Raw genomic sequence first — 13,997 nt, 5'->3', positions numbered from 1 at the left:
TTGCATTAAGCATCATTTAAAGAAATTTGAAGACATACATCCCAGAACTGCAGAAATGTTAGAAAACTTCATGTATGTTGACGATTTTATTTGTGGATCAGATACGGAGGAGGAAGCTATACAGATATACAGTGGATGGACAAAAATATGGAAACACCTTGTGAAATGTATGTTTGAAAAGAAAGATTGATTTTAATGAAATATGTAGGTGGCGCTGGCGTTTTTGACTACTGACGCCACCTATACAACTTCGTAAATGTGCTAAACAGTTCAGTTGTTGTCGGAGTACTGTTATGTGAGGTTGTCATTGCATTATGTCAGAGTTAACAGACTTCGAACGTGGCAAATTGTTGGAGCACGTATGGTAGGTGCTTCCGTAAGCAAGGTAGCCGAGGTGTTTAGTGTTTCAAGAGGTACTGTATCGAAGATTTATTCCGCATATTTGAAAAGTGGAAAAACGTCATCTGCTAAATCACAGCGCGGACGAAAGTGTGTCCTGAGTGATCGTGACAGACGATCATTAAGGGCAATTGTGACGAAAAATAAGAAGACCACAGCTGCAAAAGTTGCTGCTGAAATGAATATTGTGTTACCGAACCCTGTGAGTACCAAAACAATTAGAAGGGAGTTTCATAAACAGGGAATTGCTGGCCGTGCTGCAATTGAGAAGCCACTCATCAGTGATGCTAATGCCCGTAACAGGAAAAGGTGGTGTTTAAGTCATAAAGCCTGAACTATAGAGCAGTGGAAGCGAGTAATATGGTCTGACGAGTCTTCTTTCACATTGTTTCCCACTTCTGGCCGAGTTTACGTCTGGAGAACGCCATCTCAAGCCTATAATACAGACTGCTTGTTGCCAAGAGTGAAATATGGCCGGGGTTCTGTTATGGTTTGGGCAGTCATATCGTGGTTCTCTACTAGCCCCATGATAACTGTGTCAGGGCACATGACTGCCAAGACTTATGTGAACATTTTGGCCGATCAAGTTCATCCCATGGTACAAACTTTGTTCCCCGATGGTGATGGTGTCTTCCAAGACGACAAAGCCCCTGTTCACACAGCTCACATTGTCCAGAACTGGTTTTCTGAGCACGAGGATGAGTTGTCCCATCTCCCCTGGCCACCACAGTCGCCAGACCTGAATATTATCGAACCTTTGTGGTCTACATTGGAACGGAAAGTGCGTTCTCGTTATCCACCGCCAACATCGTTATCTGAACTTGCCACCGTTTTGAAGGAAGAATGGTATAATATTCCCTTGGCAAACATACAGGAACTGTATTTATCCATTCCGAGAAGACTGCAAGCTGTTTTGGATGCCAACGGGTTTCCTACACCATATTAAGCAAAGAAACATGTTTTTTTAAAGGTGTTTCCATATTTTTGTCCAACCCCTGTATCATGAAGCCAATGATATAATGAAAAAGGCATCAATGACTTTGACCAAATGGAATTCTAATTCGGATACTGTAAAAAAACAGTATAAATCAAGTGACAACTTCGTTAGCTTTAAATTGCCTGACTGTGATTCCCCCTCAAAGATTCTTGGACTTCAATAGGATACAATTAAGGATATCTTCTGTTTTAATGCACAAGACGTTATTGATTTTATCCAGTAAAATGACCAAACAAAACGTTGTGTTTTAAAAGCCGCTTCAAAAATCTTCGATCCTGTTGGGTTTCTTGCTCCATATGTTATTCAAGCAAAAGTTCTGTTTCAGGATTTATGGCTGAAAGGTGTTGATTGGGATGAAATTATCCCACCAGAATTGCAAGACAAGTGGAAAAAAATGGTATAGGCAACTATGTGATCTGCCTAATATCCAGATACCTCGGTGGTATTTTCGTGATGTTGATGAAACGCCTGAAACACTAGATGAAACACTAGAACTACATTGTTTTGGGGATTCATCTGAAAGTGCTTACGGATCAGCAGTGTACGTGAAATTCCGCAGCTTAAAATATTCTGGAGCAAGTTTAGTGATAGCCAAGAGCAGTGTGGCACCCCTGAAAAAATTATCTTTACCAAGACTCGAGCTCATGGCAGCAGTGTTAGGTGCAAGTCTTGTAACTACCGTCCGTGTGCATTTTCCTCAAGCTAAGATTCATTTATGGACAGGTTCTCTTATTGTGCTTCATTGGATAAAGAACTCACTACGGCGATGGAAAACATTCGTACAAAATCGAGTGTCTGAAATTCAAGACAAAACATCCCCGAGTATGTGGCATCATTGTCCTGGCTCAGATAATCCGGCCGACAAAATCACACGCGGTGTTAAAGTGAGTGATCTTGTAGTAGATCAAGTGTGGTGGCATGGACCTCCATGGCTTCATCAAGATGAAATAAATTGGTCTAAAGCGAACGAGCATTGTAACATAGTAGATAGTGTTGAAGAAAGAGTTGTGACTCAAGTTACTAGCAGTGTTCAACCTTTACAACCTGTGTTAAAAATAGAAAACTTTAGTGACTTAGGTAAACTTTTAAGAGTCACGTCATATAGTCACGTCATTAATAATTTAAAGTCACAGAATAGAGTGATTGGTCCTGTGACCAAAAATGAAATATGTAATGCTATGTGTTATTGGATTATCTTATCACAAGGTGAGTATTTTTTTGCAGAGTTGAATGATGTTAAATGTAAAAAAACCATTATCTCATAATTCCAAATTGTTTGGGTTAAATCCAGTAATGGATGAAAAAGGTTGTTTAAGATTTGGAAGTAGATGAGTGAAATCATCATTAGATGTCGATGAAATTCAGCCTATAATATTACCAAATAATTATTTTTCTCGTTTAATTATTTTGAATTGTCATGAAAAGGTACTTCATAGTGGTGTAAATGAAACTTTAGTGCAAGTAAGAGGTAAATTTTGGATTTTAAAAGCTAGACGTTTTGTAAAATCTGTGTTACATGATTGTAGATTTTGTAAAAAAAAAAAAATGCTAAAGCTGGACACGAGATATCGGCTCCTCTTCCAGCTGACCGAGTGGAGAAAGCTCAACCATTTGAGGTAAGTGGCATAATTTCGCTGGCTCTTTGTATTTAAAGGATGGTACAAAAGTGTATATTTCATTGTTTACCTGTGCAGTGACTCCAGGAGTCCATTTAGAATTGTTATCGAATTTAAGTACAGAGTGTTTCATTCAAGCCTTACGTAGATGTTTTGCACGTAGGGGTATTTGTAGAGTTATTTATTCTGATAATTTTAAAACTGCTGATCGTGAATTAAAATATTTAATAAATTGTGTAAAGATGAAAAAGTTCTAAATTTCCTTGGGAAAAATGGGTTTTAATGGAAATTTATTGTAGAAGGTGCTCCTTGGTGGAGCGGATTCTGGAAACGTTTGGTAAGATCTGTAAAAATTTGTTTAAAACATATCTTAGGTAAAGCTTCTTTACATTATGAAGAACTGTATACTGTTTTAGTTGAAGTTGTTATTAATTCTAGACCTATAACTTATGTATACAATGAACCAAATGAACCTGATCCTCTTTCACCATCTCATTTTATAACTGGATCTAGATTGACTGTTTTACCTTCACCTCAATCTAAACTAGAATCTACAAGATCTCAATTGATTAAAAGATGGAAGCATAGGCAATTAATATTAGAGCATTTTTGGAAAGGTTTTATAAAGAATATTTGTAAGAATTAAGATCAGTCATGTTTTCAAAAACTCCAAAGAATTCTCCCGTGTTTAAAATTAATGATGATGTACTTGTACGAGAAGATAATGTGAAACGCCGCTGTAACTGGAGTGTTAAGTTTAGGATTATGTATCCTTAGATATCCAATAGATGGCTGTAGTGTTTGTTTGTAAAAAGAAACTGTGATGTCATAATTATGTATATGTATCAGTTCGTCTTTGGTGTTCGTCAATAAAGGTTGTGTGGAATAACGCTCCTCTATTTATTACTTTAACTGCGATCCAGTCTGATTTATTAGAGACTTACACATAAAACAGATCACTCAAAGAATATATATGGTTATACATAATATATGCTATATATATAGTGTATATACAACCATAGTATATAGTGTATAGTATATATGTAGACGTTCTTTGGATCATTTTTGGTGTTGGCGATAATTTTCAAAATCGCGCCAAGGCTGCACCGTATACTAGGATTTTACCCATGGCGTAATCAATAAGCATGTCCGTCTAGCAAATAGAAGGCCAAGAGTACGAGTGCCGACAGCGGCATTGCACATTCTTCATGATTCCTGCTTCGTCAAATCTAATATACTCTACAGCCTTTTATCTATAGTAACAATTGATAGTGCCAGAGGATAGTAATGAAATGGCGTCGATGAAATAGAAAAGGTGTTTTATTCGACATCATTAAATGAAATCACCCATCAACGGTGGTTTAGAAGTCCCTATAGATGCAATCCTTTATATACTATAAGAGCGTCAGGATTTTTTCTGAAGTTTTAAATAAAGTAGCGGCATTGTTGCCATCCAAGATACCGCAAGCTTTGAGATTGTAGACTCTATCCTGAAACATTTAAAGGGCAAATAAAGGACAAAGTTCTTTTCAAACTAATTCGCGCTAGTGATATTTTGAAGACTAAAATAACAGATACTGTAGCAAGTGTCATAGAGCAAATGTTGAAAAACACCGGACCAACTTGATCTTCTCGAAGCTACCAAGGATCGCACTTTGAAATCTATTAATATAATACCCCTCACCAAAAGAACTTAATTACTAAAGTTATCTTTTAAAAAAACATTATGTCTAATAATAGCTTCTGAGCCGCAGCACATTTATTTATTATTATCGCTATGCAATTTACATCATTTGTCAACGTACATTGAGGAAATAAATTTATTAGCGGACGAGACTCTATTCAAACAACAAGCCCATTTATGGGAAGTAATTTTTTGGCAAATTTCTGCTTTTTTTAATAAACTAAAAATTGCTGTACCGTCTGATAGTAAGGTTCTCTTATAACCTATCAATACAACACAGATAATTTAACGTTTTCTAATATAAAAAATATTATTTTTCGTCACAATGTTTGTATTATGCTGCTCATCTCTGTATTTGAAAAAGCAGAATACGTATGACTAGTTTTCCCATTTTACATCTTTTATAAATGCATATGGTCTTGATTTTGTTTACCATGGCATGCTATTCAATAATAAATTTTTTTGGATAAGACTAGAGACATTTCAGGTGCATAACATCATTTTATGAAGGTAGCAAATGTTCAACTGACAGGTGAAAGATGTGACATTGTATAGATATATAAGGTAAAACAGTTTTCAATGGCAAATTACAGTTATTTCTTTTCTATTAAGAGGCTGATATTACGTGACTTTTCTTACAGGTAAATTTTTCCTATCTAACGCTAAATAAGTTTTATCATAAAATAGTTTTTGGAAATATTATATATTATCGATGTTTTCATTATAGTACACTATTTGATATATGATGCATTAAATTTTAATTTAATTCATCATATATCAAATAGTGTACTATAGTGATGCATTAAATTTTAATTTAATGGATTTTACAAAGAGAAAGCATTATGCCTCATATCTAAGTGAGCAGTGATTTGTGTGTAGACACAAAATAAAAATCATAAAAAAGATCTATAGTGTATTTTAAATTATTAAATAGTACACGTTACAAACATAATACATGAAAACGAAATTGGCGTTTTTTAAATCATCATCTGTTCTCCAATCGTGTAGTAATTCACAATTGAAGAATTCACCATAGTTCTGTGACCATGAACAGATGAATTTCACCATTTTCATCTGTTCTTCAACGGTGTAGTAATTCAGTTTTTAATCTAAAGTAATGGTATGAAGGAATTATCATTCTTTCGCGTGCATACTTTCGTGGGTAAGAGTTTTGCATGGCCAGTTAGCGCTGGAAGATACGTGATTCAATTTCAGCAAGGAAATAGTTGGTGTTTCATATTTCCTTGTTTCTAAAAATTTACTGTGTCTTCAGTGAAAACGTTAATGCCTCTACAGTAAGCTTATTAATCTTTATCTATTTAATTTTGCTCTTAAGTAATATTTATCCAGTTTTAGGTCGCAAAATATCCTCAACTTCAATTACCGTATTCTCTCGTGTATGAGCAGCAAATTTTTCAGCACAAAAACAGAAAAAAGACGCGGGTGTGGTTGATATATGCGAATGATTAGAAACAGATATACATACAAACAAATGGAAAAACAGCAGCTCGTATTTGATGACTGAGTATAAAATCCATTGTTGTTGAGTAATCATTACACAGCGCTGCACGAGTTTAGTTGTGGTTGCAGGTTGTTTAAAGGAAAATACAAGGCAAACGATTTATTTACGATTTACATTTTAACATGCAGGTTAGCCGATTGTCCAAGGATAACATGAGCAATATTTAGAGTTTGAAATATCCAATGCTCTAGATCAGCGATTCTCAACTCGTGGTACGCAAGAAAAAAATAGGTGGTAAGCAAATAAACAAACTATTTTAACTACTAAATTTAAAAGTGAAATAACCCAACATCCTGTTTACGTTTTTCTTCAAACACTCGTAAATTTAAGTGATCCTAGCTTTGTTCAGGGTAAATAGCCACTAAGAGACTTTTGCAAAACAATCCGTTTTTGTTTTTACAAATATTCTTTTAGCCATTGACATAACAGATTTTGTCATAAATGATGTTTTTAAAATGGTTAATAGAAATGGATGTTGTATTTAAAAGGAAATAAAAATAAGTTCCTATATTATCTGACAGGATCTAGGATTTTCAGTGCTTGCGACAACTGAAAATTTCATGCACCCTCCTGTTTATCAAGAATTGAAAACATTTATTTAATTTTAAAAATTCCCAACATCAATTTCGCGCACTCTGAATGTTGCACACGGGGACAAATGTCCTCCCTCTAGCTATCTCATTAATTCGTTTAAAGTTGATCGATTTATGAGCGTGTCCACACTTTACGTCGCCAGATGTTCCGGCCTCATATTGCTCTATTTGCAATTAGACTAATTATTTTACGTCGACTTGCTGTCCCTAACAGCGGGTATTTTGTCTTTTTGTTGATTTTTATTCATTACTTTTCTGCCCGATTTGAGAATATCGTCGTTTGTTTCTGAAGAACTCGTAATATATTGTGCATTTGAATATTCGTGAAACATTAATACAACAAACCTGAATTTTAAAAACGGAACGATGTCTAGGATTGACTAAGCGGGCAAGTAATTCACAGGTGATGGATCCAGGACAATTAATTATCACTAAGAATAATGAAAAGGAAAGAGAACTATTTGTAAAAAAAATTAATGAAAATTACTTATCATTTGGGTTTACGTGGAATGGAGATGAAATGGACCCTCAACAGCAATGTATTGTATGTGGTGAACTAGTATTATCCAAACAAAGTATGAAACCATGGTTTCTTAAAAGACATCTTGAATCTAGCATGACAATTTAAAGGATGAATCTAAAGAATATTTTATAAGGAAATTATCGGAGTTGAAACATAGTAAACAAGTAATGAAAGATTTTGTTACTTCAACTGAAAAAGCTTTGGAAGATAGTTACAAGCCTCAGAATTGCCAAGACTGGGCAAGCTCATACTATTGGAGGAAATCTTATATTAACAGCAGCTAAAGATATTGTTTTAAGATTATTCAACGAAATGTGGCAAATGAACTTAATAATATTCCGTTATCAAATAATGCACTAAGTGGACAAATACATGAAATGGCAAATTCTATAAAAGAGGCTTATTCAAAAAATACATTGAGTATTCGCATTGCAATTGGATTAAAGCAGGGTTTCTTAAACCTTTTTTCTTTTATCACTGAGATTTTTTCGCGAATCCCCAGGACACCATAATATTTACAAAAATTTTGTAGGAGCCCAAAAGTATTGCGCAAATTCGACACACGCGTGAGTGCAACTGTCAATTTTTTCACTTGTACTGTAATATACTATTGCAGTTTTAGGTCGTTAACTTTAATTTATAATTTTAAGACATAGAACAACAATGTGGACATTTTAAATAAATAGCAGACGAAATGACAGCGTCACGTGAAAAGCAAGCAAAATGAAAGTTTATATTCTAAAAAGAATGCGTCGAAACATTTTCGTTTTTTTCTTTGTCTGTATTGTCTTATCTTTATCTATTTTCAGATGCATTGTAAAATTATTATAATAAGTTAAAGAAATATCAAAACTGCTATAAATGTTTTGCGACCCCCTGCTGCAGGTCTCTCTACCCCCTTGGGAGTTCCGACCCACAGTTTACGAAACCCTGCATTAAAGTACTGATATAATGAACTTTGTTCAATTATTAGTTTACATACGTTTCGAAGAAGAGACACGAATTGCCGAAGAGTATTTATTTTGAGAATCTTCATGACAGTGCGACTGCAAATGAAATTTTCAAAGTAATTGGCAATTTTATGTTGAGAATGATATTCCTTGGATTATGTGCATTGCCATATGCAGTGACGGAGCTCGGGGTTTAGCAGGAAAACGTTCCGGTGTTATTTCTCGAATAACGAAAGTCTCACCTGAAACTAAATTTATTCACTGCTCCATTCAGTTTCCATATCCACATATTTTTTATTAGTGGCTAAAATGAATGATGCGGCTTATACACGCAAGACTGCGGAATGTTGGCCAGAATTATTAAAGATTTTCGCAAAACTGAAGACAAATTTGTATATATTTCTATCAAATATACACTCTTTTGCAAAAATATCGAAGCACCAAGAAGGCCCTTTGCGATCGTGACGAAATTTGATATCTTTGATCGAACATGCAAATGATTAAAGTTTCAAGCTAAAGGAACAGGAATTGAGATCACAGCGCGCAATTCTAGTGCGCAATTCGCAAAGTATAAAACCAGTAACAGAGACGGAAAATTTATCTTTTTTTTTTTTTTTTTTTTTTTTTTTTTTGTTGTTGTTGTTGCTTTTGTTTCTGTTCTGTAAAGAAACAACTAAAGATGCCATAAGCTATGCATATATTCAATTTCGTCAAAAACAAACACATCCTTCATGGCGTTTCGATTTTTTTGCAAAAGAGTATATTAACAATCATTCTTAATTATGTCTCATAAAACCTTTGAATTACTTTTTGTTCCTTGCGTAATTTCAGATTAAATATTAAGTGACAGTTTCCTCTTCAGATTTTTGCAGGAATTAATTAATATTGTAGAAATAATTCTTTTACTAAACTAGTTAATTAATAACACATAAAAAGTAACTGTGATTTTTTAAAAAATATTTAAATCTATTTCTTCAAAATTGTTAAACTGAAATATTTAAAAATGCCATCTCAAGCTCCCCCCTCCCCGCAATAAAGTACTGTTTCACTAGTATTGACACACTAAACGTAAATTTCTTTTCAATGTAAAAATATTTCAAGGTTTACCGAAAGTTACTTTATAATTTGTATGTTGTTTAAGTGCTAGTTCTTAATTTCCATTGCATTTTCAAGAGGTTACCTTAATGCCACAATTTATTGATTATGATTCATATTTGCAGTATTGATGGCGGTTGATACGGCTAACTGAACAGAAAAAATAAGAATAATTTTGTGATTATAATGTTTAGCCCACTAACGAGTTTCTGCAGGTATCTGTAGTCGATTCATATTTTCAAAATGTTTTATGTCAGTTAAATAGTAAATAATTTTGAAAAACATTCAAGATAATGAAATGTCTTTTCTGAATTATTTTCATTATATGTAAATGCTTTTTTAAACGTTATCATGTAAGTTATGTAATTCAAGATATTTTTGATAATTTCTGTGATTTATTTAGGTATTTATAAGGGTGAACCTTTCAAAGCTTTATGTCTAAAAGCTGTTTTTTAATTATGATGTATAACTGTGTGATAAAAAGTAATATTAATAAATAAATACTAATCTAATCATAATCTGATGTCTGATAGTTACTATATAACGTTTCTGTAAGGTTAAAGCTAATGTAAAAAAATTAATTGCTTTAATGCAATTTCATGTTCTTGAGTGTATTCTATATATTCATAATGGAGAGCTTCAAAACTTTACTTAATCAAAAAAAGGCACTTAAACCCTCAATTACCCGTTTAAAGAACAAAACCTTAGATGAAATAAATTAATTATGTTTTGCTAGCTTAAATGTTAGAAGGGTTCGAATTATGTTTTTGATAGAAGAAATAAATGATATTTTCGCTAAAATAATTGGGTTGTGTAGCGAAGATGAAAAAACTGACACGTACTGCATGGAGAAAGAACTGTTTGAAACGTATGATGAAATGTTAGCTGATTTAGATATAGCAATTTCAAGATGTAAAGAAAGTAGAATTCATTCTGCAGTAGCAACACAAACAGTGCTATTGAAAGCATGCGATTCCATTGAAATTAAACTTCCTGTTTTATCCTTATCTACATTTTCTGATGCTATTGAAGAATGGTTAACATTTTCCGATATGTTTGAAGCAGCGTTAGGTTATAGAGCAAGATATATCCAGTAAAAGGCAATTCTGAACTTACTGTTAAATGCAAAACTGGAAAATAAAATGATAACATTACTAAAGGATAATTTCCAATTTTTTTCAATTGAGAGGCTCTAGTAAGACGACTAATCTTTCGGCAATATTTTGGTTTATTTTTAATTAAATACAGCAAAACATACACTTCCGAATTTTAAAATTCAAAAAGGAATTTACACTTGTTTCTTTGGATCATAAGCCAGACCTAAGCTTAAAGCAAAATAAACTACTTGTGAGAAGAAGGAGAAATAAATGTGTTAGATAAATTTTAAATTTGTGTCAAGTACTGTTTTTTAGAATTTCACCTTTCATTCGATTGGATTATTAAATATAGATTAAGCCCACGAGAGTTACAAGACTGTAATAGAAACCCCACAAGATGGAATCCGAGAAGTGTATGGTATCACTTTCCCATTACCAGCATTTTTCAGAAGAATTGAGAAACGATACATTTTTATTGCTTGAGTTCTGAAGACACTCCAGTCATAAACACTTCCTGACTTATTCATGACTGGAACTCCATCTCAAACTGTATTAACCATCATCTGAGGTAGCTTTTTGAGAATGAGGCTTCGTAAGAATTTGCTAACATGTAAAAATATTCAAAGTAAAAGATTATAAAACTCCTACTGGTCTGTCCTGGTTTCAGCCAGAAAAGGAAATTAATTTCCTTCTTGTATGAAATTAATATTACTTCTCTACTGATTATTGCAGCTATATTAGCAACTCAAGTCATTTAATATTTCTAATGACTGTATTTTTCTCGTAAATTACGTATGTTCAGATTGTCTTCAATTATTAAGTTTAATACATAAAATGCTGATAAGAATGTACCAGAAGATATTCATTTTTACACACTTATAAGGTATTTATCCCGTCTTACTAGCGTGCCTCCGTGGTGTAGTGATTCTGCACGCTGGGCCGGTATTCCAGGGGTCCGTGGTTCGATTCTCGGTGAAGGCGTTTCCTCATTTTTCATCTTGCGTGCTTCCAATTAACCTAATGTCTCTACACACTGTAAGAATTCGATAAATCTTAGGATTATACGTGCGTTATTTTTTTCATTGGTATTCTGATTTTTTTAAAGAATTATCCTTTTGGTATAAGAGAATAATTACCTCTTTGGTATAAGTATATCTTTCAACTTGCAGGATCCAATTCTTGCTATTTGATCTGTTTATTGTGCTGATGATTTAATGTTATAAAACTTTCTTTCACAAAAATTTCTGTTTGAAATGCATTAATAAAGATATTCATTTCAGAAATGCTTACAGTTAGTTCTTATTTTCAGGTTACATGGATATTACGCTAAACGCATATCTATTATTTCCTGCACATCTGTTTTATTTCAGATTTATGATTGAACTTAATTATTAAAAATGGTAGCGTTATTCCTTACTACCTTGCCTGAGAAAAGACACAATTAAAAAATTTTGAAACTCTTGCATCAAAAATTACTTCAAAGTACAGAACATGGTCACAAAATTTCTACGTATGCTTGATCTCCACATGTTAATGTTACCGATATTAGAATTGTAATTTCCTTTGATAGATATATTCTTTAAACTGCAATTTAGGTTCAAATAATCGTGTATCTACGTAAGGATAATTTAAATGCTTTTGCATTGGTAATGCATAGTCTACACCAAAAGAGGAAACTAACGTTATATTTATACAATACCCGCGGTTTATTAAACTCACTGGTTAATAAAATTCGAAATTGAGGGTAAAATTTGAAAATTATTGTTGAACAGTATCAAGAAACCACAAAGAAAATAGTTGTTTATGAGAGATAAACTTTCATAAAGAACATAATTATAAATATCTTTTTTATAAAAAGTTAAAAAATTAATTTAAAAGTTGTGTAAATATTTTAAGTTTAGCATTTAATTGTATACGTTTTTAGGACTAATTATTAAAGTAGTTGTTAGTTATTATTTACGAGATATTTTTAAAACGTGTTATCACTATTTGCAATATACAAATCGTCGTTTATTAAACTCAGTCGCTTAATAAATTCAAATCTATTTGAAACGGAAATAATTTTAATAAGCAGCGGGTACTGTGTATCGAAACTTTACATAAAATTACATTTTATTTATAACTTATTTTTATAAAACTGCTAAATAATTTTCAGTGCATTTATATTAATACTGTTTTGATCATAATAATGAATAATAAAGCATTTTAATATTACATTTTATTTTTTTAGATTGGTCTGGAAGATGTTATGCTCATTTAGGATTGCAAGCTGAAAATAAATCCACAAATTCAGAATGAAAGTAGAAAAACTGTTACTTTCATTTGTAGCTTTCATGTTTTTGTCCGCATGGAATGTACGTAGTCTCGAGGGCAGATATCTAGAATTCATAACCGCTGAGTGCAAAAATCGCTACAAGTGCACTTCGCCAACTAGACACACAGCATTTAACGAAACAAATTGCGAATGTGACCACTTATGTTCGATATTCAATGACTGCTGCGAAGATTCTCTCTACCGTACGTCTACAAGTCAGGTGAGTCGATGGACGTGCATGCCCTTTGGAAATGAACCCAACATGGGAGCCTATGCTGTTAACAAGTGCTCTCGAGATTTCACTGGACCCCAGGAACTGCAACACAAATGCCAGGATGAAAATGATATCAGTGATCCTCTATTTTCCATTCCGGTGACGGATGTTTCCCTACATTTAACATATAAGAACAGATATTGTGCTGAATGTAATTTTGTGCCCCCATCTAGTCTCATATCGTGGTTAGTCTTACTAGAATGCAAGAGTCTGGAATATATCTCAGATGTCGCCGATAACTATATATGGAATAACCTCAAGTATAGATCTGACGTAGGACAATGGGGAGTGGAACTTAACAATGACACTAACCAATTTCACTCGTGCAACCTAATCTTCGATATGCCTTTTTATCTTAGAAATGACGTCAGGTTATGCCGGGCAAACTTAGTGTCAACCTGCCCTTCTACCTGGAGGCAATTATCGGTGAAAAAAGCTTGCGAATCTTATATGGCGATGGTTTACAAGGCTGGAAATGATGATCAAGCTTTCAGAAATCCACATTGTGCCCTCTGCAACGATATAAGTGCGGACGTTCTTTCTTGCGATAAAGACATTTCTGCCAGGGAAATAAAGCCATTCTCTTTTTCTCTTTTATTAGACTTTAATCTAAGAGACGGAAACTATGTGGGAATGACAGAGTGCCCAAAAGATCACCTATATGATCCATTTTTCAAGAAGTGCCGGAAGTTGGTATGTAGTTTTCCAGGGTACTCTTTGGTAAATGGTCGATGCGTACGAGAGTGACTTTATAAACCACACTCATTTTTCAAAACGTTCCTGTTGCTAAATATGTGTTTCAACATAAATTGGATATTTCAGTCGTATTAAACTTGGGTTTCTGAAATATGTTAAATAAAATACCATGTGGAGTACTTTTTGGAATGCATTGTCAGTCTTCAATTCTTTAAGAGAGTTCTTCTCTTTTAAAGA

The 13,997-nt window shown here is 33.4% G+C and overlaps 2 protein-coding genes across 3 annotated transcripts in view; one reads left to right on the top strand and one right to left on the bottom strand.

Moving 5' to 3' along the window:
- Positions 1 to 13,997, bottom strand: part of LOC118183921 (uncharacterized) — a 158,346-nt gene that overhangs the window by 33,701 nt on the left and 110,648 nt on the right. The gene's annotated exons all lie outside the window — the stretch shown is intronic.
- Positions 5,201 to 13,939, top strand: LOC118183926 (uncharacterized). 2 transcript variants are annotated; one of them, XM_035353539.2, is made up of 2 exons: positions 5,201 to 5,337; positions 12,707 to 13,939. In XM_035353539.2, the coding sequence occupies exon 2, from the start codon at positions 12,771 to 12,773 to the stop codon at positions 13,809 to 13,811; it is 1,041 nt and encodes a 346-aa protein (XP_035209430.1). In that variant the 5' UTR covers positions 5,201 to 5,337; positions 12,707 to 12,770; the 3' UTR covers positions 13,812 to 13,939. The 2 variants fall into 2 exon arrangements, with proteins under 2 accessions (XP_035209430.1, XP_035209431.1); XM_035353540.2 differs by lacking the exon at positions 5,201 to 5,337 and adding an exon at positions 9,510 to 9,594.

This window comes from Stegodyphus dumicola, chromosome 9, assembly GCF_044657685.1.
Source record: "Stegodyphus dumicola isolate Sdum_Otavi_A_Nest chromosome 9, ASM4465768v1".
In the NCBI taxonomy this organism is placed as follows: domain Eukaryota; kingdom Metazoa; phylum Arthropoda; class Arachnida; order Araneae; family Eresidae; genus Stegodyphus; species Stegodyphus dumicola.
This window is presented reverse-complemented; position numbering and strand designations above follow the sequence as displayed.

Bases quoted from the DNA above. Each gene is read 5' to 3' on its own strand.
- LOC118183926 (XM_035353539.2), top strand. From the start codon at position 12,771: ATGAAAGTAGAAAAACTGTTACTTTCATTTGTAGCTTTCATGTTTTTG.